The 27572-nt window shown below is 32.6% G+C and overlaps 4 protein-coding genes across 7 annotated transcripts; 1 reads left to right on the forward strand and 3 right to left on the reverse strand.

Moving 5' to 3' along the window:
• Positions 1–1586: 1586 nt before the first annotated feature.
• LOC133298116 (uncharacterized) lies at positions 1587–11244 on the reverse strand. Of its 3 annotated transcripts, none has more exons than XM_061497359.1 (16): positions 11018–11244; positions 10811–10911; positions 10508–10587; positions 10045–10139; positions 9415–9575; positions 9073–9224; positions 7988–8106; positions 7180–7343; positions 6980–7054; positions 6326–6397; positions 4052–4189; positions 2983–3138; positions 2431–2483; positions 2164–2342; positions 1968–2052; positions 1587–1851 (listed from the first exon to the last, which is right to left on the reverse strand). In XM_061497359.1, exons 2-15 carry the CDS (start codon positions 10863–10865, stop codon positions 1992–1994), a joined length of 1560 nt encoding a protein of 519 aa, XP_061353343.1. In that variant the 5' UTR covers positions 10866–10911; positions 11018–11244; the 3' UTR covers positions 1587–1851; positions 1968–1991. The 3 variants fall into 3 exon arrangements, with proteins under 3 accessions (XP_061353343.1, XP_061353336.1, XP_061353352.1); XM_061497352.1 differs by having other exon boundaries at positions 1587–1890; XM_061497368.1 differs by having other exon boundaries at positions 1587–1904.
• Positions 11245–11934: 690 nt separating this feature from the next.
• Positions 11935–16644, reverse strand: LOC133298086 (uncharacterized). 2 transcript variants are annotated; one of them, XM_061497324.1, is made up of 14 exons: positions 16388–16644; positions 16168–16301; positions 15858–16007; positions 15597–15711; positions 14988–15273; positions 14318–14531; positions 14049–14138; positions 13616–13871; positions 13343–13455; positions 12898–12996; positions 12747–12794; positions 12536–12646; positions 12324–12414; positions 11935–12231 (listed from the first exon to the last, which is right to left on the reverse strand). In XM_061497324.1, the coding sequence occupies exons 1-14, from the start codon at positions 16638–16640 to the stop codon at positions 12131–12133; spliced, it is 2061 nt and encodes a 686-aa protein (XP_061353308.1). In that variant the 5' UTR covers positions 16641–16644; the 3' UTR covers positions 11935–12130. The 2 variants fall into 2 exon arrangements, with proteins under 2 accessions (XP_061353308.1, XP_061353310.1); XM_061497326.1 differs by having other exon boundaries at positions 15858–16017.
• Positions 16645–19648: 3004 nt separating this feature from the next.
• Positions 19649–23224, forward strand: LOC133298592 (uncharacterized). The gene is made up of 4 exons (XM_061497926.1): positions 19649–20107; positions 21338–21524; positions 22342–22435; positions 22779–23224. Exons 1-4 carry the CDS (start codon positions 19803–19805, stop codon positions 23051–23053), a joined length of 861 nt encoding a protein of 286 aa, XP_061353910.1. The 5' UTR covers positions 19649–19802; the 3' UTR covers positions 23054–23224.
• Positions 23225–24239: 1015 nt separating this feature from the next.
• On the reverse strand, positions 24240–27391 carry LOC133297862 (uncharacterized; the record flags this gene model as incomplete). Its single annotated transcript, XM_061497088.1, has 5 exons — positions 24240–24466; positions 24567–24665; positions 24748–24878; positions 27084–27201; positions 27296–27391. Coding segments are annotated over 5 exons (516 nt in total), but the record flags the coding sequence as incomplete, so codon positions are not given.
• Between the last annotated feature and the right edge of the window lie 181 nt (positions 27392–27572).

Raw genomic sequence — 27572 nt, forward strand, 5'->3', positions numbered from 1 at the left:
TTGTGGAATTGACTTTTGACATTTGTGCCTCCCCCATATGACAGACACAATGCTGATATGTATGCTCCTCATAAATCTTAAAACGTTGTCTACAATGATTTTTTTTTTCTTTCAATTTTTTCGATTATGATATGAAGAATCAGTAAATTTTTAATTTTTAAAGTATTTTGTCCAGAAATTTCATTTTAGGGAATATAAAGCCACCTTTGCTACCATCTTTTACATGTTTTATCTTTAGAATTGTGATTTAAGGCATTACTTTCTAAATTTGAGAGAGAATATTCTTACTACCAAAATTTTCTACTACTAACGTATTACCTATCTAATCACCATTGAATCAAGGAGAGAGAATGTTAAAAAAAAATTTTAAAAAAGAAAATGTTGATCCAATAGTGATTAGATAGGTAGTGAGTTGGTAGTAGAAAATTTTGGTAGTAAGAATATCCCTTCTCTTTAAATTTGACTAACAACTAATCACAATCACACAGCACGGTAATTTTAAATTTTAAATATATAAATTAAAAAATTATTTTAAATTATAAGAGATATATTAATAATTAATATAAATAGAAATTAAAAATTATAGATTAAAAAAATTAAATTATAAAGAATAGAGTAGTGTTATTCTTACAACCTAAAAGTTTTACAACCATTTTTTCACCTTTAAACAGTATGATCAAAAAAGCACGAAGCATAAAAATAAGTGCGGATTTAAAATAAAATAAAATGTTATATACTAACATTTCCTGCGTAAGAATTAAATGAACAATCCAAAACACAGCATTTTTACGGAAATATTTATTATTTTTCAATTCTCAAAATATTAATAGTGAGATTATTTCTGAAAATGCTTTTTCTTAGTATTGAGAAATGAGAAACAAACCGGCTTCCCAATACATTTTTTTTAACACCATACGGAAGTCGAATTCTCCCAAATCAGCTTTCTTTAAACAGCGACTTCTATGGAGATAGACTAGAGAAGTCATCCAAAACGGAACGGCATGAATTATGAAAAATATATATGAAAGTTTTGATTGCTAAAAGTGTCCTTTTATCATTGTAATATACTAATACCCAAAAAAAAAACGTTTTAAATTTTGTAATGCATGCTAATTTACAATGTCGTACATTACATCTTTTTTAACTATGTTCAATGCTATTATATTTTAATTATATATTTTGCCTCCACCTTTTATAACTTACAATTTACAGATAATTTTTTTTTTATAATTAAATAATTAATTTTACATTCAGTATTTAAACAAAACACGTTAGGAAATCAATTTATGAAAAACAGATTTTCCAATATATATAAAACAAATAAATAAATAGACGTTAAAAACCTCCCAACAAAATAATTTTCTAAATTTAAAAAAATAAGGATTTCAGTAAAAATGCTCAGACAACGCTATTTTTCTATCCTTATACTCGTCACGTCCAAATTTGTTATGTATCCGGCACATCGTATCCAGAGCTTAACTTACACCAAAAAATTAAATAAATAGACACCGCAGAAACCACAAAGAATGCATTGTCATTTTGTATTTTCTATGTCAGACGTTTAATTTACAGAAAGACATGGCTGAAAGTAGTATTATACATAGGGGTTTGCATTCATCATTTAACAATTAACATGACCACAAAAAATTTCCTACACACACAATATTTTGTGGGGTCCGCATGTTTTGAAGAAAAAAAAAAAAAAACTACAGCACGCAAAATGAATCTCTATAACATAACACGACCACTTTTCCTATAACATAACTTTTATAAAACCCTTATACATATACCAAAATTTATAACAGTGAGTTTACGTCGGCCACTGTTCTGTTGCTTAGGACATAATATGACCTATAGAAAACTAAACGTCAAATCATCATCATCCCCTAACTGCACAAAAATTGCTATTTATCATATTCAAAGATAAATTTTTAAGAAATTAGCTGCTTCAAAGAAACAAAACTCACCTCACAGTTAAATTGCAGAAGTCTTCAATCCGAGTGATCACGAAAGCGAATAATTCTTTTGATGAAGGGTTTTTCCCGGCAATAGCTAAAAGACAATTATAAAACAAAGGAAGCAAGAATAAACAACTGTATTCAACAGAAGATCTTAATAGTCAAAAAAAGAAATTTAAAAAAAGAAGAAGAATCAAGAATATACATCACATATGATGACACAAAGAAGCAAGCCAGCCCAACAGAGAAATGGATCATAAACGTTGGCCAGAAATTATCTTGGTCCAAAAATATGTTCTCAGAAATGAGAGTGATTACACCTGAAAGTAACAGAATAATCCATCCCGAAGGCAAGCAGCTATGGAAAGAAAATGAGGAAGACCCCTGTGAACAAAAATAAAAATAAAAATGAAATCCAGTGTCAGAATTAGCATTTAATTACAGTCAGCTAATCCAAAGCCAATAGCCATACCTGGAAGTAATTCTTTATGAATATAGCAGAGTATAAAATCCTCAAGGACATATCTTTAGTCGAGTCAAGTGAACAAAACTTTATCTTTTCCACAAAGGATGCAAATCAAAAATGGGAAATTTAAGGTTGAGCTAATAATAGGGAACATATAAAATTCCTAGGAGATCAATACTTATGCCGCATTTAGATGCAAGAAATTGAAAAAGAGAAAAGGATAAATATCTTTAGAATAATAAATATGGTAGTAAAACACACAATAACGCAAATGAGATTGAATATTTCATTTTTTTTATTCTCTCTTTCAATATATTTTTATTTATTTTTGTTGATCAAGAGCCTCGCTTTCTTTAAATATCTCCCCTCATAATCTCTCTTACATTTAGATCTTAATTTTCCTTTAACCTTCCCTTGAAGAATAGGTTAAATTTAAAAATTATAACCGAAAGTGTTTGAGCATCCATACGGCTTTCCATAAGAAAAAATTGTGAAATAGCATGAAATAAACAACTTTAAGAGATTGCTATGCAGGCAATCAGAAGGTAGAAAGGATACTAAGTGAATTTGCTATAATCAAGCCAACTGCCCCAGCTAACCTTATTAGTAGGACATTCAAAATTATATAGATCAAAGAGAATAGAAGTAGCGAATCATTTGAACGCTTGAGTTGGCTCTCTGTTGCAACTGCATGCATAAAGGCTTCAGAGGTTCCTGAAGCAAGGAGAGAAATATTATAATTATAAGGATGAAAAACTTGATCCACGAGGATAGCAAGCTACTTACAAACTACGGAAATAAGTAAATGCATAATGGGTGTTGGATTAAAACTATTTCAGTCAAAGACTCTAATGGGGCCCTTGGCAAACTTTGCTAATGCATCAATATTTATTAGGCATTCAAGCAAAAATGCTAATAGTTGAACAATTTGACTTAGAATACCAAAATCGTGTGCTAAATGGATTAAATTGGATCATGGGTTTTCAGTTGTCCGTCAAAATTTTAGGAAGTCACACATTTGAAAGTTTCTCCCAATTTTTATGCTCAAATTCTTATTTGCCATTCAAATTTACCTAAAGTTATAACCAAATTGCATTTCCTACTATTATATCCTTCTCATTATCTCTCCATATACGTCCACCCATCATGTCAAAATCCCCCATGTTTTCCATGACTGTTCCATTGAAGTAATTTTTACTCGTAATCCAATATCTTGTGTCCTACAGAACGACTAAGCAGTAACGATCTTCCTTCAAGTGAACAATATACGTAGGTTTCTCAACTTACTCCAGAGTCCAGCCATATCCAAATTTATCTGTACAGCCCTCCTACTCATTTGGTTGTAGCTAATAATATATTGAGCAAGCTTAAAATTCTCACATTTTGATAGCTAGTCTTGTGGTGTTACTTAATTATCTATAATGAGTCATGAAAATCTAATAAAACTGACATTTCATTTACTAATTCCTACTAAATCTAGAAAATAGAGCCCCAAAAATCAATGCATCCAATATAAGTGTGAGTGGTTGAGTGCAGAATAATAAACGAGATGTTATGGTCATAAGCTGTAAACACTAAAAGTATTTCGGCAATAAAAAATTGAGCAACAAGAGACAAGGGGAATTACCATTCATAGCCAAAACAATGACATAAAAGCAATAATAGCGGAGGGCAGTTGAGGCTTCTCCATCACTCCATTTCTTGCCATACAGCAATCTAATGAGCGAATAAGAATAGCTTGGACCAAATGCCATAAAAACAAGGCCTACAAAGCACATAGCTGGATATGATACCACAAAAGGAACACTAGAATACACAATTTAAGGCACAACATGTCCAAATCTATTCACATGTTGAAAAAAAATAAAGCTACTTCCACAACTTTTCAGAACTGCATGAGTGGCTAAATTTGAGTTTAACAGAGACAAGTTTAGGTAGGCTGGCCTGCTAAACTTGGATAGAGCCATGAAGGCATGCATAATTGTGACTTGAGACCAGAAAATTTGTTTAGATATCACTACTAAGAGAAAAATTACTAATTATCCAAAAACAAATTTGCACCAACTAGATCTTCTAAAATCTACATATAAATTAAAACCACAGATTGGGCTAAGGATTTCATGCTGATAATTTTATGATCTCAGAAGGATTATCAATGCCTTGGATAGCATCCTCATTTAGAGATCATCTAATACTACCGTTTCTATCAAATTATATGTCTACAGATGTCTTTCACCAGGCAGATCACATTTTCTTCAGTTTATCATAAAAAGGCTCTTCCCTATGGCATGTAGCTATGTAGTACTGACCCTAAGTAACTGATGTCTAGCTAAAGAAAAACTTCTCTCACATAGTTATTGTTGAGATATATAGTCCCAGTTCTTTACATGGTATTAGAACTTGAGGTTTGATCCTCACCGCCCCCCACTTTAAAGTGGAAGCACAAAAAAGGTAAACCAAAGATTGGGTCTGTTGCATAATCCACGCTTCAAGCTAAGAGGGCTCTTGCGTGAGGGGGCGTGTTGAGATATATAGTCCCACATTGGTTGAAAAGCAACTAATATGGAGTTTATAAGGCCTTGGACACTCCCACCCTTTTTGAGCTAGCTTTTGGGATGGTGTATCCCAAGGTTCTTTACAATTATATAATTTTTTTCCAATTCATTTTACATAGGGGTCATAGTGTAATAAATAGTTAGGTTTTTCTTTCTTTTTTGGCAAGAAAATCATATGCAGAATAAAAGAGAAATACATAGGTTTAAGTTTTGCTTATTTCTACAGAAGAGAAAAGGATAGTTCAATACAGCATTTAAAAGCAAACCCAATATTAGGCAAGGTAGAATCTCATATGGTTATACAGTGATTTACATTGTCTAGATACAACTTAAGTCAACTACTCTGAGGAAGACTTAACATCAACATTTTTTTTTGAAGTTATGTGACTTTAGCAATCTTTGTAGAACCATTGAGAGGCTGTTTGGATGGGCTTCTACCATTCCAAAAACTGCTTTTTTTTTTTAAATATAAGTGCTTTTAGGATTTTTTAACTATTTGGATGGTGACTTTTAAAAAAAGCAAAAGCTAATGAAAAAGTCAAAATTTTGTTTTTTTCAAAAGCTAAGATTTTTAACTTCTGGGAGAAGGAGAAGGAGAAGCCAAAAACGGATAGCAGCTCTTGCGCCTGCTTGTCGCCGAAGCGCGGCGTTTGCGACGGTGATAACGACCCCAATCCTCCTCTTTCTCTGCTGAGCCTCCATTTTACAAATCAATCTCAAACAGTTCAAACCGTGTTCAGATGGAATCAAAGAACAGAAAAATCATACTTTCGATAGAAAAAGAACAGAGAATGAATTGCCGATGTTTGAATGAGGTTATTATAGTGTTTGATTCAGATGCAATTTGCAGTGAGAGAATCGAAGAGTCTCATACTTCATTTCAGAACCATTTGTTTCAGTTTATTTATTCAATGGTTAATAGTTAATAATATTAATATAATATGACTCAGAGAAAGAGAGAGAGAAAGTGTCTCTGTTGTGGAAGCTGGAAGAAAAGGTAATTGAAGAAGAAAGAAATGGAAGGCGTTATGATATTTTATACATAAAAGTGCTTTTTTATTTTAACATCCAAATGATATTTTTACTTAAAAGTGCTTTCCGAATATTATATCCAAACTCAAAATATTTTTAGCTTTTAAAAAAGTTCTTCTAGAAAAAGTAACTCATAAAAAGTTCTTTTTTTCAAAAGCACATCCAAACGGGCAATATCCTAGTCAAACTAAAATACAGGAAAATATGCTTCTTTCTTCAAATAAGGACCAGAAATAGCTTCTTGTGACTGAATAATATGAAAACTACGGAACATGTATCCAGGACAAAATATGAAATTAAACGAAAAGACATACCAATCAACAAAACTAACTTCAGGGACTCTGTCAAGCAGTTTCCTAATTTCTTGCTTTTTCCTGGGTATTGTCCTGTCAGGAATGACCAAAACATGTTTCAGTTTGTGAAATTAAAAACAATTTCACTGTGGCTACGCGCCTAACCAAAACAGTAAACTTTATGATTAAATATGAAAGGAATTCAGTATTTATAACTAGAACATGAAGTTAAAAAAATGTCTAGATAAACTATTCTTAACATAGTCATGAAATCATGACCAAGACCCCTTCACATGTGATCTAAAAGAACGTCATACATATTGAAATAGCTACATTTCCCCGTGATGTAATATAAAGTTTATTTATTACTGTTTCATAAATAAACTTTGACATTGGATGATCAATTTCTTAAATCATTATAATTTATAAGACAAAAAAAATTGAGAGGACTGATACCCAGTTAAACCTAATACAAATACCCCAGGTAAATGAAGGAAAAGAAATGATAAATAGGAGGCACATGAAGAATTGGCACATCAAAAGCAATTTTCTATATGAATGAACAAATAAAAGGAAAAGCAACAGTAGAATAGAAACAAATAATAATAATAAAAAAAATAAAATTGAAACAGGTTTTCTGGTCCAAACATCAAATAAACAAGAGAGAAATAGAACCTGAAGCAGACCTTGCAAATGCTGCATATGAACTTTCTTCAAAAGGTAAAAAGACTAGTCTCACCACTAAGCTACCTGAAAGGTGGTAATTTTATCATGCTTCTCAATAAAGATAAGAAAGACTCTTAACGCAATTAGAAAACTTTTTAGAAAATATTAATTATGCTTTCTGGCTCAAATCATCCGAGCCAAATACCGACCTAATTTGTCCACAAGGCCGTATGTAGCTTGATTAAAAGGTGTATCCAACCACACAAGCACCATCTTTTCTCCTTCCTGAAGGACCAACTTTCTAAAGGATTGAAAGGTAAACAGCATACACATCTTGGACAGCTGCTGGTCAAAATCAATAACTTTATCTTTTCTGCAAAAATTTGTTACTTATAAATTGCACACTGATAATATAAATAAGCAGACATCAAATACAATAAGGTTTGTTAATGTTTTTCCACTTTTACTTGCAAAGCGTATTAAATATACCATGTATTCACTAAGAGAAGACAAGATCTGTTATTAATAGCAGTATCTCAGCCATAACAGAATAGAGATAATGTGGTAACCAGGTGCAAAACAGAGAATATGGACAAGAGAAATAGACATGGGATTTAATGTGGTTCAACCTGCAGTAGACTACAGGCTTACATCCCACAGGCGAAACAGAGAAATTCACTATGATCAATGAAGATTACAAGGAGTAGAATCTAGCAAATACCATCCCTCTGCAATGACCTGAGAATATCTAGCCTTTCATATTTCTATGTAAGGTTGCAAGATCACTGCTTAGAGCAGAACTGCTCAGAGCAGAAAAGTAATCCCCAGAAATTTAACTAGAGCATAGCCTATTAAATTCCTAAGATACAAATCCTTTCCTTGAGCTCCTGCTGCCTAGTTCTAGATTCATGAACAGTCAGAATTATTTTAATTACCTTTATCTTCTTCTGGAAGAGAAAATGATAAAATAGGACCAACGACATAGACATATTTACAATAAAAACAAAATAACTATACCTGAATGGGAAAAGGTAAGAACGTCTAAATTTGCGGAAAAGAACCAGATAGCCCCAATAACCAAGAAATAAGCAGGCTCCATATGCAGACTGCGACAATGCAAATATGATTGATTTTTCCTGGAAATGGTCATTCAACTCTGACTCAGTTGCATTTAAATGGAGACATTTGTTAGAAATATAAAACTACCATTTTTGGGCCTCCACCTAACAGCTTAAGCTTTTGGGAGAGTCAGTTCATGATAGAATCATTACACAGCCCATCAAACTCTATTATCTAGACTATAGATTATAAGTGCATAAACATTCAATGCAATTTGTACAAATTAGTTCTTATCAGATGCAGGACAGGAAAAGAAACAAACTAATATAAACTTGTAAAATAGTGTGTCAAGTTTCTAATGAAATAAATTGCTTTAAAAAAGCAACACTACTACATACTGTCAATGATACAAGAGGGCAGCACTTAAAAGTTCCTTTGTATCTTTTGCTTGCCCATTAAACTGCCAAGATTTGACAATTAAAGAGAGATGAAGGGCTACATTCTTGGTTTTCAACAACTGTTATATTAAAAAACTCTTTTTTAAAGGTTTTTCAACAGGATTTTTTTTATCCCACAGATTATATCATCAGCGCAAAGATTACAAGTGTGAACGTTCAATATTCCTAAAATGAGAAATGCAGAAAACATTTATTTCCAAATTTGATTTATATTCTTATTTTAGTTGTTTTCTGATTTCCCCTATTTTCTCTAACTTTTTGTGATTTCTGTTGATCATTGCATTGCATGTCTGATTAATCTGAGCAGCCTTCAGTTCATCAAGAATATAACAAATGAAGAATATAATACTTGGTCTGATGGTCTCGCTTTTTGAATTTGTTTGAACGATTGGTAGGGTAAAAAAAGAAAATCAAAAGTATTTTGCTGAGACAACAGTAACTAGCAAAATAGAAATTAGTCCAAGAACCAACTTGTCATTAGGATATTACATAATTACATGAATAACAGAAAAAGGACTGACTGTCGGCTTAATGATAAGGATACTAAAACCCAAAATATATGGCAAAGTCCAACTAAGCTCTTACCATTCCAGTTTGCTTGACAATTAGGAAGTACAATGTCAAGCACCGTGAAAGAGTAGCTACTGTCTCAACCATCAGTCGTAATTCAAGCAAGACTAAATTCTGTGAAAGAATATACAAAGGCTCAGCCAAGAGCTCCAATATGCATGCAAAACCTGGCATAACAAGTGAACTTCGTTGATAAATTTTTTTCAAAAATTACATCATGTGATAGCTTGAAGAGTTATTCCAGGGTGCTTGTTTTCATGCAATTTGAAGGGAAATAAGATTATGGAAAATACAATTTATTACCCATAAAAGAAGAAAAAAAAGGTATATAGATGACAAAAAGTTTCATTAGATTACCATTGATCAAAATAGCTTGCCCATGTGGACTAGAATAACTTATTCCTTGCCACCAGAAGACAAAAAGGCATGCTACAATTGTAATGAATATTCCAAGTGGGAGACTCATCCATACTACTTTCATTAGCTTCACAACGTCTTTTTCCATTGAAGTGTCATCACTATAAAATGGAAAAACATATTATAAAGAAGCTCGCTCAAAAGTGTAGGAAAGTTGAATTAAAAAAATAAAAAAATAATGAAAGATATAAAATCATAATTCACAACATCTGAACTATAATATTTTTGGAATACATATTTTTAACAATCAAAGAATTATAGATATAACCAAGGATTGAGAGATTCAATTCGTCATTCACTAGCCTTTCAACCAAAGTGAAAACAGATCCTTTTATATAATTTCAGTACATCCTCTTTCCCTGGCCAGTAACAATTTATCCAAAGCATCATAAAACAATTCTTTTGAGGCATGCTGTAAATAAGTAGCTCACAAACATAGATCCCACAAGCATAATCAAAGGGAATGGAAAGAACTAACAAATCCCTCATCATCAAGCATGGAAGAAGTCCAATCATTAATGAGGAGTCGAGCAAGGAAACCTAAGAGAATTAGCAAGCACGAGGGATCACCATTTCATATCCATCCGCATGCATGCTCGTCGGAAGCCCTCCCGGCTAAGAAATAAAACACATGTGACAAACAGATGAAACTGCACTGCGTACAGCTGAATCAAAGAAAGTTATCATAAGTGTAAATCAATTTTTATCACAAAAGTTTATGATGCAACTCAGAATGACAACCAAACACATAAATATACCAAAAATGACTCCCAAATAAAGAAATATAGAGATAAAGCATGTGATCATTTGAAAAGTTCAACAAAAAAACCCTGAACTTCATAAAAAAGATGTCAGTAAGAGGGTTAGTGACAAAAATGTAACCGATTACTGATGCCATCTAATCCAAGTTAAATGGAAAAGTAAGTTGAAAACACATCTTTCAAGTTTTAAGCCGCGTAAAATCAGCATACAATTATGCACACAGAAGATGGAAACAGCAATAAAATAAATCAGATTCTAGAAAAACAGTTACCGCATAGTCCTCTTGTGTAAGATGCCTCACAATCCATGTATTGAATATAAATGGAATTCCTCTTGACAAAAATTGAGTAGCTGGAGTCATGAAATCCAAAAAAAAAAAAAAAAGTAAATAAATAAATAAAAATGAAAAGTAAGGTACCAAATAAGCTAACTCGCATTGCAGAATATAAAAATTGTAACTCTTCAGAAACTCTTCATTCAAGAAAGCAAATAAACTTCATTCATGTCCAAAACAGCTAAAATGTAAAGTTTACTGTTACCACTGTGCTAAAACAGCTGAAAATTATAACCTAACCTAATAGGTATTTGAAGGTTCGTGACAGATTGGTAGGGTCTTTATCATTCGACATTGCAACTGGAAATGATGTTTGGGCCTTTTATGTTATGTATTAGAAACTGCAAAAAAAAAAAAAAAAAAAAAAACGAAGACGCGACTCTGTTAGTTTCTTCGATGATTGATTAATCAGAAAAGAATACATGAGTTTGGGAAATGTAAGCGTACCTGGTACGTTACGTTTCCGATGCGGCTTGGTATTGCAGCAGGTTGCCGGTTCCAGCTTCAGAGAGAAACGCTAGATATTAAAGGTAAGTAACAGAGTCAAATACCTAGCTACTTGTTGCCCAAACGATGTCGTTGCTTCCTGAGGATGCGTTCACCGGATGGTGGGTTTCCGCTGAATTCCGGCGAGATTACAAATTTTCACTTGCACTGTATTCTTCTAAACTTGTCAAAATTACTAAATTACACTCTACCCCGTTGCGAGGACTGAAGAGCAATAATTTATTTTATTTTATTTTAGAAACTAACGAGAATAAATTGAAGTAAAAAAAAAAAAAAGGGAAAGGAAATGAAAGATTAAATGATAATTTATTTATTTTTATCTAAAAAATTGAAAAGATTTTGAAATTATTTTAAAATTGAATGATGGACTTTGAGAGAATTATAGGTTAATTTTTAATTTTCTTTTCTCGTTTTATTAAATTTTAAGAGAAGTGTTTGCATAAAAGTTAAAACAAAAATTTGAAAGTCATTAGGAATGATAAGGGACATGAATAATTTGGTTAAGGTTGTAACTTCAATGTCATTATTATATAAAAAAAACAATAATTGAATGAATATTGACTTAACTAATAAAATTGAACAACCTATTACCAAAAAAAATAAAAATTGAACAACCTAAATAAAAAGGTCTCATTCATTTTTTGGATGATCTTCCATTGATAAATCCCAAATTGATGACTTGTAATTTTTTTTTTTTCATTTTTATTTTTTGGAAATTAATGTTTTACAAAAACCACATTTTTTTCTGAGTTGAGGTCAATAAGAATTCATATCATGAATGAACAAATTTGTTACAGTCCAGAGCAAAACAACATAACACTCCTCCAGTGCTTATTTAGAGAATTGAAAATACGTCCTATTCATTAACAATACAGCGCATTTTTAAGTGTTAAGGAATAATACAATATAGTTTTGTGAACTGTTGTGTTAACTTTGAATGCCGGATCCAGTTATCAATAAACTGCCAACAGACATAGTTCTGGTGTATTAATAGTCACTGTACAATTTACCATGCTGGAATATTTATGTACAGTTGCTACTACCAATATATATTTACACTGAGCAACCTGCCAAAATGTTACTTTCCACCCCCAGTATCCACTCACAAATGATAATATTCACTTGTTCTGGCACCTCATCGTGCGGACAATGGCCTGCAATGTCAAGGAAAAAAATGGCCAAGTTTGCAACAAGCCTAATGAGCCTTGTCAAAAATAAAAGTACAAATACATAAAACTGTAGTTACCAGCATCTAATTCTTTAATTATAACTCCATCACAATGTTCTTTCAGCGTAGCCACCTTGGAATTGGAGTCAGAAATTGGATCTTTCATCCCCTGACAATAAAGAAACCAATAGCAACATATGAAGCTATACCAGAAAGTAATTATCATACATATTGTTCCAACTTATTTTGTCCACATCTGAAGAAAACAATAACAACATATGAAGCTATACCTGAATAATTAGAACCTTTTCCTTGATATCTTCAAGAAGAAAGTTAAGAGGTATGGAAAGATTAAAGCTAAAGATGCTTTCCAAGACCACGAGCACACCAGGATCATATGACTTTCACATATGTAAAGGATGTCAAAAAGGATGATATATGCATATCAGAATGCAAAACCTGATGCAATACAAATAATTCAAATTCTAGATGTAGGGATACTGCTCTTAGCATTTCATTTATGAGCCAATCATCTGCTCTTTCAATCCTCTGCAAAACAAAATGCCACAGAATCAGGCACCATCAACACCAACGTAAAACAATTAAACAAATATATGAGATGTGATAATTTGCGACAAAAAATTACACTTACAGTTGGATAACATTTCTTAACTATATCTTGAATTGTTAGTCTCAAGTAGAATAAAAGAACGCGAGAACCCAACCAAGAAGCCCCTGAAGTTTGTCTATCCTGGATGTTTATAAGTAAACAGAAAAGTAAATTTCAGAGAGAACGATCTAATTAAGTTGTACTCATACTAAAGCTATAAACAAAGTCAAATTATAGCAAGAAATGTTTGGAGATTACAAAATCTGTAGGATTTGAGGTAGATAAACATATTATACTTTATTACGGGAAAAAAAGGAGTGTAATGGACACATTTGAACAGTTCTACGAAGTAGGTACCACCACATATAAAGGAGGAGAAATTTAACAATGGCAAGAAAAAGCAAATTATGTCGTGCCAATAGAAAAAACTATGTCGTGCCTTCCAAGTGTTATGGTATGAACTTCATTTGTTCTAAGCTATACTTACTCTAGACAAAGGTATGGATGTATATCGTGGGATGATATTGCCAGCACTGTTGATCAAGACAATGGATTTGATCAAAACACTCCAAATACGAGCAACAATAGCAACAAAATAACCTGAATTAGGAAAAAGTAACTATTAAATATGATCAACTCATCAACAGGAGCAAGAATAAACTGGTTAAAAAATTATATACAGGAGCCAAGTTACAGTGCATGTGTGTGAATGGAAAGGACACAGATTTTTGGTGACAAGGTACTCAATTTGTGTTCATACCACCAATTGAGTTGCCAACAAGGTGTACTGGTTCACCCACAACATCAACAATAAAATCTCTCAATAGTTCAACCCACAAGAGCTCAGTATATACAATATTTGGCTTTTCTGATTTGCCAAATCCTAACATTGTAATAGCCCAAACACGATTTCCAGCTCCAGCTAAACTGTGTATGTTGTCACGGTAATGCTCCCAGAAAGCGCCAAAACCATGAACAAGAAGAACAGCTGGACCATCATCACCAGCAACTGTATACTGAGAAAAGCAATTTAAACAAGAAATTAGCGGTAAATTTTATAAATATATACTTAAGCTGGACTAAGTGTTTCAGGTTCTTAACTCATTTCACTGAGAAAAGAAAATTGAGTGCGCACTTGAAAATTGGAATTAATAGGAAATCAAACATTGACTATGAGCCAATCAATTGAATACCTCAATAAGGAAACCATTCCATCTCCATATCCGCCTTGAGTGTATTCCGTCATTAGTTACCTGATTTCTCAAAGCCAAAAGCCAATACCACTATGACACCAAAAAAATTATATAATTAAATCATTTGCTTAAAAAAAGAAAAAGAAACAGAAAAAGGTCAAGACTAGTACCCTGGTATAACAGTATAACAGATAAGACATAACCAAATCAACAAGGCACATAACAATTTGTACTCTAATGCAGCATAAGTGTTATTTTATAACTAGCACCTCCTTTGAGGACACAGCGTCAACTGCTGCTGCAATTGTGGCAGCTGAATATCCAAAGGGAGATAAGAATCCTGCATTCCTTTCTTTCTCATATTTGATAGCTTCATAGTGTACTCTTCTTCTAGATATAATGCCAAGAGATAGGGCACTACCGAATAGTCCAATAAATGATACTCCATTCCGACTTTCAGAAGAACGCATTGTTTCATGTATCCTGCACAATTTAGAGGTGAAGGAATATGTCATGACATGTAAATGTTTTTATTTAATGAACTCAATAGCAACATTTTAGAAGCTTAGCAAATGAAACAAAGATTAAATGAGAATAACCAGAAAAGAACACATTGTTTGTGTTAAATGAATTAACCATTTGGAAAAGACCAAAATGTGAATTGCAAACACTGCAGCACTTGAGGTAAAGACAGGCAATGCACAATACTTAGTAGATTCTGCCCTTCTTATGATACAGAGGAATAGAATATAATAAAAGAAGGAGGGGGGGGGGGGGGGGGGGGGAGGGGGAATTTACAAACTAGAAAGAGAAAATGAAGGTAATAATGAGAAGCCAACTATAAAACATTACTTTCAGTCTCTAGAATGTTCAAGATATTTACCAAAAAAACAAACAAACAAAATTTCAAAAAGTGGGTTGTCACTACATAGTACATACTCTTTCCAGTCATCACGAGCAGTTCCCTCCAAATATCTCAAATATGCAGCCAACGCATTCAGTACATTGCTTGTTCCACCTCCTACAGCATTTCGTGTCACATTTGGTTCCCTTGACTGCATTTGTCTAAAGCTATAACTTCTTTCACTGCTCTCGCTAGACTTCAATATTTCTCTGCATAATAAGGTTTCAGCTGATGTTTCCTTGATTAAATTCCAATTGTCTCCCAATTTCCGTTGGTTGTTGGTCATAAATTCTTCTATATCATCGTATACGGGAAGCACACCTAATGCAATGAACAATTATGACATGACTTTTGGAAACATTTTGAAGTTCAGAAAATTAAATTAAAAAAAAATTCCTAGTTAAATCCCGACTAGAGATTTTATACGCAACCTTATCCTTCCATATTTGCAAAAAGGCTATTTCTCAAATTAGAATCCATGACAAATTCAGTCACAAAGGAACAACTTTACCATTGCTCTAGGTTCTCCCTCTTTAAAGTGTAGAAAATTAAATTGATTAGAAAAAAAATAATCTATAACATAATCTTAAAAAAAGAAGAAGACAGAAACAATAAGAGAAAAAGCCATCCACCACAGAACTCACCCCAGTCCAGTTCCATTGCTGCACCAGGTAATGTTGACAGCTGCTGAAGTGGTGTAGTTACTGGGAGTCGAAGTTTCTTAAAGTCATCATATGACGCAGGAAGATTTTGCAGAACCTATGTGATAGTGACAGTGATAATGTTAACGATACAATCCAACATGATGGAATTACTCAAAACAATCACCATCGAGAAATGAGTTCAACATATTTGCATAATCAACTAACCAAGCCAAACTAATTAATTACTAATGGCCTACACACCTTTACATCATAAAAGGGAGTGTGCCATAGTTCAATCCTTGGAGTCCCTTGAGAAACCACCACTGATTTCAAATGCTGGTTGACAACATCCATGATGAAGCGTAGTTCATACTCCACCTCTTGCTCCGCAAATACACAAGTGGCATTGACCTGTTCCATTCTGGGTGATGAATTTATTCAAGAAAAGGAATGGCATGAGTTGTTTGAAGAAGATCTCCTCATCCTCATGCATGAATGCATTGTATTGTAATGTAACAGTATCTATCAATTCAAGCAAGCTAAGTGCTAACTAACTAAAAAAGCAACAAACCTCAGTTGCAAGTTGCTGTATGACATTCTCTGCATTACCGAACCTGATCATTAGATCAGAACCACGATCCCGCAACGACTTCCTCAAATCTTGCACAGCGAACAGAACTAGTTCTAGCATTTCATCAGAAAAACCTGCAACCCCAATCACCGTCATAAGATTCGATTCCGAGCTTCACTTCACAAAACACAACTTGCAGAACGTTAAATTTATTACTTACGGGAGAGAATACGGTGATCGAAGACGTAAATAGGAATCAGTGATCGAAATTTGGAGGCTGCGAGGAGTCCTGGATGATCATCAGTTCGGAGGTCGTGCTTGAACCACAGAATGGCCGTATCAGTTGCCGTCATTGAGCAATAGCGGCGAGTTGGAGAGAAGGAGCGCGTGTTTGGGAAGGAAGAAAGTAAGGGAAAATGAGAAGAAAGTGAGAGAAAATGGGAAGAAAATCGAGGGAGAGTGAGGAGTGCCATGAGGGAAAGTATCGCATTTTTGGGGTTCATACTTCATAATCATAAATTGGAGGCTATGCATTTTTTTTGAAAATTTACACCAAAAAAAAAAAACTGAATATAAAGTTTGTTGACTAAACGGATCCACGTCACCACTATTTGTTATTTTATACATAATTATATACAAATCTTATACCACAAATTCCTTCTGATCAGTTTACTAAAAAAAATAAAAAAATTCCTTCTGAACAATAATAATTTACAAGCCTCTCGCACATCTGCCATAACAAAATTAAAAATTAAGGAAGTAAAAAAAATATAACACATTATATATTAGTTGAAAACATATTTATTCAAACACACTCATTGATTATAAGAGTATAATTTTTCTAATTTTGTGAGTTGGTCAATTTGTTCAAACAAAATGTTTTATACCTTGTAATTTTATAAGTTTAAATTAAAAAAAAAACTATAAAAGGATTGGTAATATAATGCTTTCGAGTATTGAGCTTTTTTTTAGAAATAATTTTCTTTTTTCTTATTTCATCAATTACTTTTTATTAAATTAAAATTTAAAAAATATAAATAAAAAATAATGATTTATGATTTATCTGAACATTAATATTGATGCACATGGCTGATTGCATATGGCCTAATGATTCAGGAAGTCTGAAGTCACCCAGAATTGTGACCCAATAAATGACTTAACTGTTATAAAAAATAATTTGAAATATAATAAATTACGATTAAATTCAAGTCCAAATGAAGTAGTATGATTGTGATTTGTTTGATAAAAAAAAAAAAAAAACACATTTGACACGATTTGAGTTTTAAGATTTTGACGTGAATGATTTAATTATAATTATTTATTTGTTTTAGAAGTTAATTACTATTATATTTATTTTAGGCCAAATAATTCCGAAAGTGCATAAAAAATATGGCTAGACAGAAAGTTGGGATTTCACAAAAAAGTAGTGTTATTAAACCCGACCCGGGTCCGATCGGGGTACTGGGTCACTGGGTTACTGGTCGGATCGATGGGTCACTTGTTGGACCGATTGACCGGATATATATAAATATATAAATATGAACATATAAATTCAATTATATGCTCAATATCTAAAATGAATTAAACAAGGTTCACTAAATATGCTCAAAAACATGAAGCATAAATAAATAAAAGTGCACGCTATTATTATGTCAATTTAAATTACAACTCAGAATCTCCATAAATATATTTCTCAATAAACATTGAACTCATAGTTTTCAATTCAACTACATTAAAATGACATATGTCACATTCTCTTAATTTATTATTCAGCAAATTACTTCAATACTGGAAGCTGAAATTTGGGGTCATTGTATAAGAGTATACTAGCAAATAAAATTACAAAAAAAATTTAAAATGAGTTCTACATTTTTTTTCTGACAAGATGAAACAATTTTGTTTTTTTTTTAAAATGCATGACCCGACCGGGTCATCGGGTTTGGCCAGTTTTGTCCGGGTTTGACCGAGTCAATGCATGACCGGTTCAATGCTTGACCCGAATCGGTCTGATGATCGGTTCACCGAGTCTCGGGTCGACCCGACCGGGTTTTACAACACTGCATAAAAGTAACCCTTTGGTTCTCAATTTCTATTAACAAAATAATAAAATTTAACTCCATAAGCTATGTTGCACCGACACTGACACATGACACGATACACGACATTACAAAACACCCTGACACGTTAATTCTAAAAAAAGTTAGATTTCGATACGTTAGGACACGTTTAGATATTAAATAATATTTTTAATATATATAATATAGTTTAAATTTAATACATATAGCAGCTCATAATAAGTCATATATCAATCAAATATTCAAATTTCATAACATAAATATAAAGAAATTTTTTTCTCATGCCTTATTATTTTTTCAGGTCAAATTTCATAACAGAAAATATTTTGATTTATAAATTAATTTTTCATATTTAGTTAAAAAGATAAAAATAAATAGATTTTGGATAAAAAAGTGTCTGAAAACGTTGACTGCATGTCAAAAACGTGTCAGAACTGTATGCCGGAAACGTGTCGGAGCATGGACCGTGTGTCAAAACATGATGGCGTTGTCCGACACACATTTCTTCTTCAAAGAGCGTGTCCGTGCATCCGTGCATTAGAATCCATGAGCACTCTTTATAGACTAACTACAAATTGATATAGTATTCAAAATTCAAAATCTAAAATCCTAAAAATAAGATTTGTCCTAAAATAAATATAAAGGTAATTACTTTTTAAAAATATATAAATAATTACAGTTAAATCATTCAAAATCAGTCCCAAATCTTAGATAACAAATTATCTTGAATTTGTTGCTTTCCTTTTCTTACCAAACAAATCACAATCATATCTCCTACTTTATTTGAACTTTAATTTGATCGTAATTTGTTATATTCAAAATTCATTATTCTTTTAATAATTGAGCCATATTTATTGGACCATGATTCTAGTTGTCTCCAGCTTCCTGAATCAATAGTTGAGTCACGTGTAATAAACTAACTGTAAGTGCAACAAATATAATTTCGGAGAGTCTCTTAAAAAGTGATAATAATAAAAAATTAAAAAATTTTAAAACAAAATATAAATTAAAATATTGTTTTCCTAAAATGATGATATTTTTATGAACAAAGTAATAAATATTTTAAAACACAAAAAGTATTACTTTATCAGAAAGGTTATATTTACATCTTATTTTCATTTACTATCTCTTATAATCATATCTTAACCATTTATTTTCGTCGATCAACGATTATTATTTTTGAAAATTAAATTTATTAATTAATTATTAAATTATAATAAATAATAATTATTGATTGACAAAAACAATGAAAATATAATTGTAAGAAATTATAAAAAAAAAGGTTATAATAACATTTCTCTTGTTTTATTACAAAAAATAATAATTAAAAATTGAACGTTTGCACCGGTCCAAAATAACAGCACTTCAAAGCACTTTAATTTTGCATTTATGGAGAATATCTGATATCTCCTTGATCATAGCATAATCTCAATAATCTTGTCTTTTCGAATTCATGAACCCGAATGTGTGGATGATAAAACCAACCAGTGTTGTTTTTCACTTTCACTTGCAGTTCTAGTTCTAGCAGAACAGAGAGGTTAGCATAGACATAGTACGATAATGTTTCGTGGCAGAGGAGGCATGGGGCGTGGACGAGGCACGCTTACTGTTGCTGGTAGAACTATGACAAGGACAAGGACAAGGGTTGATGTTGGTGTTGGTGGCAGAGGCTGTGACAGTGGGAAACAAAACCCTTTCTCATCCTCCATTGTTTCTTCTAGGCATACCCTCTCACCCATATCATTAAACTCTTCTTCATTGTCTTCTTCTACTGATAACAATCCCTTGTCTGGGTTATCAATTTCTGACTGGGTTTCTGTTCCTTCTGAGAATGAGGTTGAAGATGCTGTCTCTACCCTACAACAGTAAGCAACCTTATTCTCTAATTTGAGTCTAAAGTTTCTGTTTTTATTATTATTATTATTAAATTTTGCTTTGTTATGATAATGTGTTAACAATGCATGTGAAATTTTGGGAGTGCTTTTTAAATATTGTAATCTTAAAGAAATTTGGTATTATGATTGTCATTGTTGTGATTCAGGTGGTATTGGTAATAATGATTCTGACTAAAGCCTAATTTTTCGTATCATGTGATGTTGTGGTGATGAAGATAACAGAAGTTGAATGGTTGCAATTGTTTTATTTTATCTTTTGACAGAGCTAATTCCTTCAAGCAGATAATCATTCCTAGACTTTGTCTAGTTATTTTGCAATCATTTCTAAACAACTGATTGGAATATTTGTTTTAAAAAAATTTATTGACATATAAATTACTCGATTGTTTTCATTATCTTGTTTATTTGTTTCACTTGTAATCCTTGCAAGTTGTAATGCCGAGGGGATTATCTAGAAAGCACGGATGCCGCACGGGACATGAACATGAGAATATGGCAAATTTTAAAGCTATAGTAGATTACATGGCTGTAATGTAATATAAAATTAAAAAATAGTGAAATCTATTACAAAAAAATTTTAGATCAAAAGAGAGGATCTATATTTTGAAAGTTAGTACCAGTGAAGATAAACTTAATAAATTTCTATCATTTATCCATTTATTTGTTATTCCTAGCTTTACTGTTATAGTATTATCAAAGTGACTGTGAAGTACTCACAATGTTATTATTTTCAAGTGTACATGCTTCCTTGGGGTGGAAATCCCAATCTTCTGTGCCTTTTTCATGGTCTAATTGAGTTAGTTTTATCAGTATGACAGCATAGTTTTCATGGATATGATGTATTCATAGTTATTTTGGACAAGAAGTACATTCACTTATCAAACCTTTGAATACAGACCTATGGTGTAGTTGAGTTGCTTGTTTTGAGTATAAAGTTAATGCTTAACTATCAAAAATCAAAATTAATGCTTTCTTTACCCTTTTTCCCCTTATAATTTTGATTTTGCAAGATTTCATTACATTTAATTTCCGAGGTACTCTTATACGAATGTCTAGCAAACAGGATAAATGTTCTGTTTGTCTTTTTCAAATATGTTCTATCTTCAAGAATTTTTATTCTTTTAAATTCAAATAACATTATTTTCTAGCACATTTGACTATTTTATTTGAGATCAGTGATGCATGTTAGTGTATGTGCAGGGTGTTTGGAAATGAATTAGATTGTGTCCGAATTTCTGATTTAGTCAACCAAGTTTCTTCGGATGTATCAGAGACAGACTGGACAGAACCATCTTTGTTTACTTATAATTCAAGAGTGCTACAATTTAATGGATCTGATAGAGTTTATTATGCGATTCATTTATTGCAGACTGATCCATCCGTTCAGGTTCAGTTTATGATCTCTGACTCTTATTTTAATGAAATTTTTTTAAATCTTCAAATAAAATTGTGAACCAAATTTAAATGACAGTACTTTAGTAATTAAACCTATTACCAACATTTAACCTGCCTACAAAAATAATGGACTGGAGAGTTTTGGATGTTATGTTTATTTCAGAATAAAATAAAGTAAAATCAGCACATGAACTTGGAGCCTTATGACTAGTGACAACCAGCTTCCTTGGGAAGTACTTATTGGTTTTGATCTGTTGGTCTCAATATTCAGTACTCATGGCTAATCTTTTCCTATTCACATGCTAGGTCTTAGAGCCTCTTGTAACCACACACGCAAGGGGGAAAAGAAGTAAAATTAGTAACACAAAGCTGCTTTTTATTGTTCTGTTTTTTCCTACTTCTAGTTGATCATGTAAGAAGCCCCTGATCATAATGAAGTAATGAACCCATTTATAATGTTATTTTCTGTTCATTTTGTCAAAGTAAATGTTTTTTTCAAAATGCTAAACTTAATATGCATGCCATCGTTCTGCTTAATGGACAAAAATGTCTCAAACAAGCTTTCAAAAGCTATGTTGTTTTTTGTATTAAAAAAAAAATAGCTATGTTGTTTCTACATGTATTGCAGTTTTTCTTATATCTATAATGAGAAATAAAATGGGCTTGCGGTGAAGGCTTTGGGTGAGGAGGTCTTGGGTTCATGATAGAGCCTTCATGCTGTCATTGATTAAAAAGAAAAAGAAAAATCAACAATTAAACTTACTGACTTCAATTATTACAAGTATTCAATGATTGTGGTCTTGCTGCAGAGAATTGTCAAATCATTATCTTCTGACAAAGCTGTTTGGGATGCTATTCTGAACAATGAAGTTGTACGGGAACTTAGGGAGTCAATATCTGCAGGTTGGCATTTAAGTATTTCATACTAAACCTGAGAAATTTGGATTGTATCTTAGTGACTCAGTTAAGTTGGAGTTATCTTTCACTCTATATCTCTCTCAGGAGGTTGGATGTAGGGGAAGGTTGGGTGGAATTGGTTCCTTTTACCTTATTCATGTTCATGCTGATAATTGCCATTAGCTTCTTAGCTCGTTTCTATTTTCAGTGTTGTATTGATAATATTATAGAAATATTATTAATATTATTATTATTGCTGACTTATGATGGAAATTGGATGTCTTCCACCGATACTTCCATTATCTACATATGAATCACAATTTGACTAATCTGGACATGAAATGTGCAGATGAAGTGCATGTTCTTCCAGATGGGACTGCTCACAGTGACTCCCTTACTACAAGAAATGTGGGGTCGATGTTTGTTACTGTCAAAGCCAAATTCATGGAAGTAATTGAGAAAATTACCAAGATTGTGAACCAGTTGTTTCAACATACTTATCAGAAGATAGGTGGAGGTGGAAATGGCTCTGACTCTGATAACCTCAAAGAGAAGCTGAAAGCTTGTTTAATGCTTACCATTATGGTCCTGTTGGTTGCCATGGTGAACCGTGCCAATAGCTAGGGCATGACAGAATTTGCCTACATAACAAGAATTCTCTTCGACTCTCGGAAGATTAATTTGTACTGCAAAACTTATGGATGCTTTGTTTTTTGTCGTTTTGCTTCTTCTTAGACAAAGAAATTTATGATTAAGCTATCATATGGTGGATGAGTTTTGGATGCTTTGTTTTATGTCCTTTGTCTTCTTCATAGACAAAGAAATATATGATTAAGCTATCATATGTTGCATGAATGATAGGCCTACTTTGCATGTTATTTGTTAGATTGTGCAGTTTATGTCAGACAATGCATTGAACTTATTTTGGTTGGCTTCATTTTCCCTACAAGTTATATTAAAGTAGAGATTTTGAAAGATATAGTTTGTGTGTCCGCAGCTTGCATGCAATATATGGTTCAAAACTACAAAAGAATTTGAAATATCTGACATTTGTCAATGATTTACTTCTTGCATAAAACTAACGCTTCCTACCAAGCAATAACAGAAATATGGCATATTCTACTTCATGCTTAGTATTTCGTCAATGTCAAATGCTAGGTCTAGTTTCCAATTTGCGCTTGCTCATCAGCAGTGCATTTGTAGTCCACCCATATTCACATAATATCCCTATTTACATAAACCACGCAGGTACCTGTACTATCCCTATATGATAGGGTATAACCGTATATTTTCTTTTACAGTTCAATTGAATCAAGATCAGGAGTTACAACAACCCTTTTACTAATCTCCCCAAGAACGCAGCAGTGTTTCTGTGTAGTGTTCATGGCCACAACATTTTGAGCAAAATCACAATTTAAACCTGGAGAGACCTGTATGAGAACCAAATTATATTGTTATCAAATGCGATAATTGAAGTCAACAACAACAAAACCTGTCCTCTTTGTAGGGTTCAATTGGATGGTTGGGAAGGTCAAAGGTGGTTCTTATAGCAGAGGTAACAATAGTTTGGAGCCTTAATCACCTGTAATTCACACTCAATCAACTTTTTTTCCATCTCCTCCAGATTCAGAGAGTTATTATGGAGAATAGTGATGGTGATAACTAAGATGAAGCTGACTATGATAGTGCATGTGACAAGCTAGGTGATTCTCATGAAGATGGAGACATAGCATTATCCTTCTCAGATTTAAAATAAGATCTTTCACTAAATGATGTGACATCATTATAGGACAAGATTGAACATAAATTCCGCAAACAACAAAGAGAATAAGGACATTTCATTAATCAAATTTCCTGTATATATGTTCAATCAATACATATTACGATCATAAAAGAAAATTTGAACTTTTAAGTTTTGCTCCATATTTGACGATCATGCCAGTGAATCTCAAATGATTATGATCTTCACAAATGTCTGCGTTGAGAGTGAGTACCAGCATGGAACCCTTCTGTGTATGCTTTGTTCTTAAATATCATCTGCAGTAAGATCATCTAGTTATCAGAACCACAGTTTTTCACATGATAAAGGCTTATCAACAAAGGGGGAAAAAGATGAATGGCATCATCAGATACTTACAGAAAGGTTTTTCATATCTGAGCTGAGAGCTTTCCGTAGATTCTCTGACACTCTAGTGCCCAGATGCTCCCCATGTTTCTGTATAGTGTCTTCATTGATCTGTGTGATCAAGATTTTTCAGCTTGATGCAGAAAGTATAGAAGTAGTTTGAAATAGAAAGAAAACCTACAGTTTTCTTTACCTCTGAAAGCAATAACTCTGATGTTTTATGCAATATTTCTTCAACAAATAGGTCAACATCTGCAAAGGATCTTGATGAATGAGTATTGTTGACTGGTTTCCACTTTGTATTTTTCTCACTAACAACTTTTGCTGCATCAGAAAGATTGACATGTTAGCAAGACATTCACACTGTTTCTAAGCACTAACATCTTTAAGCCACAAACATTGGAGATTTATAGCACGTTTGGTTTTGCTTAATTATTATACAAAAAAAACCAAAAGCTCTATTGGTAGCATTTTGATTATAAACTACTTTTAACATAAAATATTGGTGCATCAACATGACTGTACAATTTTGCGAATTGTGTCAGGTGCAGAGAGTGCAGGTAAAATTGTAGGTCCTAGACTCCAAAGTTCCAGTGGTATCAAGTTCAGTTTTAATGTAATCCTCGTGTAGTGATGATTTTGTGATAAGAAAAGAAATACTAATGGAGAGAAAAGAAATATAAACAACAAAAGGAGAAAATAGAAAAAATTAATCTATAAACACGAGAAACAGAAAATAAAAGACCGTGCCATCAACTTTAAAAGTATAATCAATTCGATCTTTGCAATGCATAATAATAGTTGAAATATAAGTCAATCTGTATATTGTTGCTTGAATAATCATGTATAGTGTATGGCCAAATGAGAATAATCGCTTTCCTAATTAAAGAACTAATTATAGGGAAACAAATCAGGAGTAAATAAAACATATAACCTTCACACTATTTCCTATGTCCTATCATAATATGTCTAATAAAAGAAAAAACATATCAATAATAATTACAACATTATACATTCTTTATTTGCAACAATATTTTACCATTAGGCAATACCTTTCGTCTTCTTGTTTGTAAAAAAAGGAAAGGAATTGCATCAAAGCTCAAACAAAAGGCATAACATTCAAACTTTCCAGATGTCATGTGATGGAACCAGAAAAATAACATTGAAATTATAGAGATAATGGAGGCCATGCCTCTTTTACATACACTAATATGCAGAAAATAAACCCCAAGAAAGCCTCAACTCCCTCAAACCAAACACCTAGGCTCAAGAGTTCCCTAGAGGTCTCTCAAATTCCCACCAACCAATTCTGAATACATGAATAATAGAAACATCACCCTAAACTTCTATATATACTAATTCTAAAATACTAATTAAAATACTAATGGGCTTGGATTATTTATTATAAGCCCATCATCATGCAATCAGAGTGTGAACAAAAAAATTGATTGCTTAAAGAATGAAATTTACATTGTCCAATGAAGAAATTTTGAAGAACTTTATAAGCTTGAACTAATGCTTCAGATTAAGAAAAAGAAATTATAGAAAAAGAGATTTATGAAGGAAGAAGTCTTAGGAAAACAAAACAGAGATCAAAACTAGTACCTAGGAGATTGGAAAACGTAACAAAGCATGCCATCAAAGCTCAAACAGAAGGCATAACATTCAAAATGTGTCTGACGTCAGGTAATCAGAGTGCAAATAAAAAAATTGATTGCCTAGAGAAAGAAATTTACATTGTCAAGTGAAGAAATTTTGAAGCACTTTATAAGCTTGAACCAGTGCTTCAATGTACGTAGAAGATTAAAAAAATAGAAAAAGAGATCTATAAAGAAAGAAGAAAAAGGTACAAAGAAAGAGGCTAGGAAGACACCCTCTCAAGAAAACAAAACAAAGAAATCAAAACTGGAACCTAGGAGATTGGAAAACGTAACAAAGCATGCCAATATCCTTGCTTGTCTGAAAAAGATACACCTCTAAGTACACCATGAGCAGAACACCAAAGAACTGCAAAGACAGAAGTCAGAACAATGCCACAAAATTTCAGCCTCTTTCTGAAAGCCAAAACCTCTGAAATTAGTTAAGAGAAATTTATGCAAGGCCTTAGGAAAGACCCAATATTCTTCAAAAATCCCAAACGAGTAGTTGCAGAACAGTGCAAAAATAGATAAGCACCAGTTTCCGAACTATAACTGCACATACACACATGTCGGTAGATAAACCAGTCAGAGGTCTGCGCTTCAATAACATGTCCTTAGTGTTGATTGTGTTAAGAACAACAGTCCAAACAAAAGATTTGATCTCAGATGGAGCTTTAGATTTCCATATGGGTTTTTCGAAAGAAAACTATCTCTATTAGGGGAATGGGTAAGGAGCTGAAAATAGGATTTGCAAAAAAAAAAGATACCCTAGGACATTGTTATCAAATGCGGGTAGTGGCCGGTAATTACCAAAAAGTAAACGTTGTTTTCATGCATGAAGATGGTACAATGAATGAAGATAGAATATCACATTTAACTGAATTTTGACCTGAAATTGTCTTGGACTTATTATCCACAGAAACATGGTTTTCAGGCAAAACTATTGAACCAGATGGAACTAGTGCAACTAGATCAGGGGGTTGATCTTTCCCCACTGTAGGATTGGCCTGCAAAGGGATAAAGAAAACATATGATTACTAATAATGAATAAATATGTCATCAAATAAGAAAAGGAAAGGAGATGCCAATAATTTTACTCACCTCGAAATCAACATAAGAGGGATCCCTTCCTATTGACTTAAGAAACTTGTCAAGATCACGGGCATTTAGAGCTGCAAGTGGGTAGAGGAGTGGAATCTAATTAATTTTTTTCTTAAAATATTTCTGAGATAACAAGTGTGCAAAATGGAGAGTAATAAAATTGATAACCTCAGTCCTCAGTAACTTTCAGCTATGTCTCCTATTTATTACTAATTCTCTTATTGAAAATCATTTCTAAACTAATTCAATTGGCAACAGCATCTAATATAAAACGACT

Source organism: Gastrolobium bilobum, unplaced genomic scaffold (assembly GCF_033153095.1).
Source record: "Gastrolobium bilobum isolate Gb01-03AN ecotype WA unplaced genomic scaffold, APGP_CSIRO_Gbil_v1 utg3870, whole genome shotgun sequence".
Taxonomy (NCBI): Eukaryota; Viridiplantae; Streptophyta; class Magnoliopsida; order Fabales; family Fabaceae; genus Gastrolobium; species Gastrolobium bilobum.

Excerpts from the sequence above, each read along its gene's own strand:
- LOC133298116 (XM_061497359.1), bottom strand. The coding sequence starts at position 10,865 with ATGTCGAATGATAAAGACCCTACCAATCTGTCACGAACCTTCAAATAC. Across the intron at positions 9,225-9,414 it reads GCAAGCTATTTTGATCAATG|GTTTTGCATGCATATTGGAG; the intron begins GTAATCTAATGA and ends TTGTTATGCCAG. Across the intron at positions 2,484-2,982 it reads GATTATAGCAAATTCACTTA|ATATGTCCTTGAGGATTTTA; the intron begins GTATCCTTTCTA and ends ACTCGACTAAAG.
- LOC133298086 (XM_061497324.1), bottom strand. The coding sequence starts at position 16,640 with ATGGCACTCCTCACTCTCCCTCGATTTTCTTCCCATTTTCTCTCACTT. Across the intron at positions 14,532-14,987 it reads GCTCGTGATGACTGGAAAGA|GATACATGAAACAATGCGTT; the intron begins GTATGTACTATG and ends TAAATTGTGCAG. Across the intron at positions 14,139-14,317 it reads ACGCTGTGTCCTCAAAGGAG|TGGTATTGGCTTTTGGCTTT; the intron begins GTGCTAGTTATA and ends TTGGTGTCATAG.
- LOC133298592 (XM_061497926.1), top strand. The coding sequence starts at position 19,803 with ATGTTTCGTGGCAGAGGAGGCATGGGGCGTGGACGAGGCACGCTTACT. Across the intron at positions 20,108-21,337 it reads GCTGTCTCTACCCTACAACA|GGTGTTTGGAAATGAATTAG; the intron begins GTAAGCAACCTT and ends GTGTATGTGCAG. Across the intron at positions 22,436-22,778 it reads TAGGGAGTCAATATCTGCAG|ATGAAGTGCATGTTCTTCCA; the intron begins GTTGGCATTTAA and ends TGAAATGTGCAG.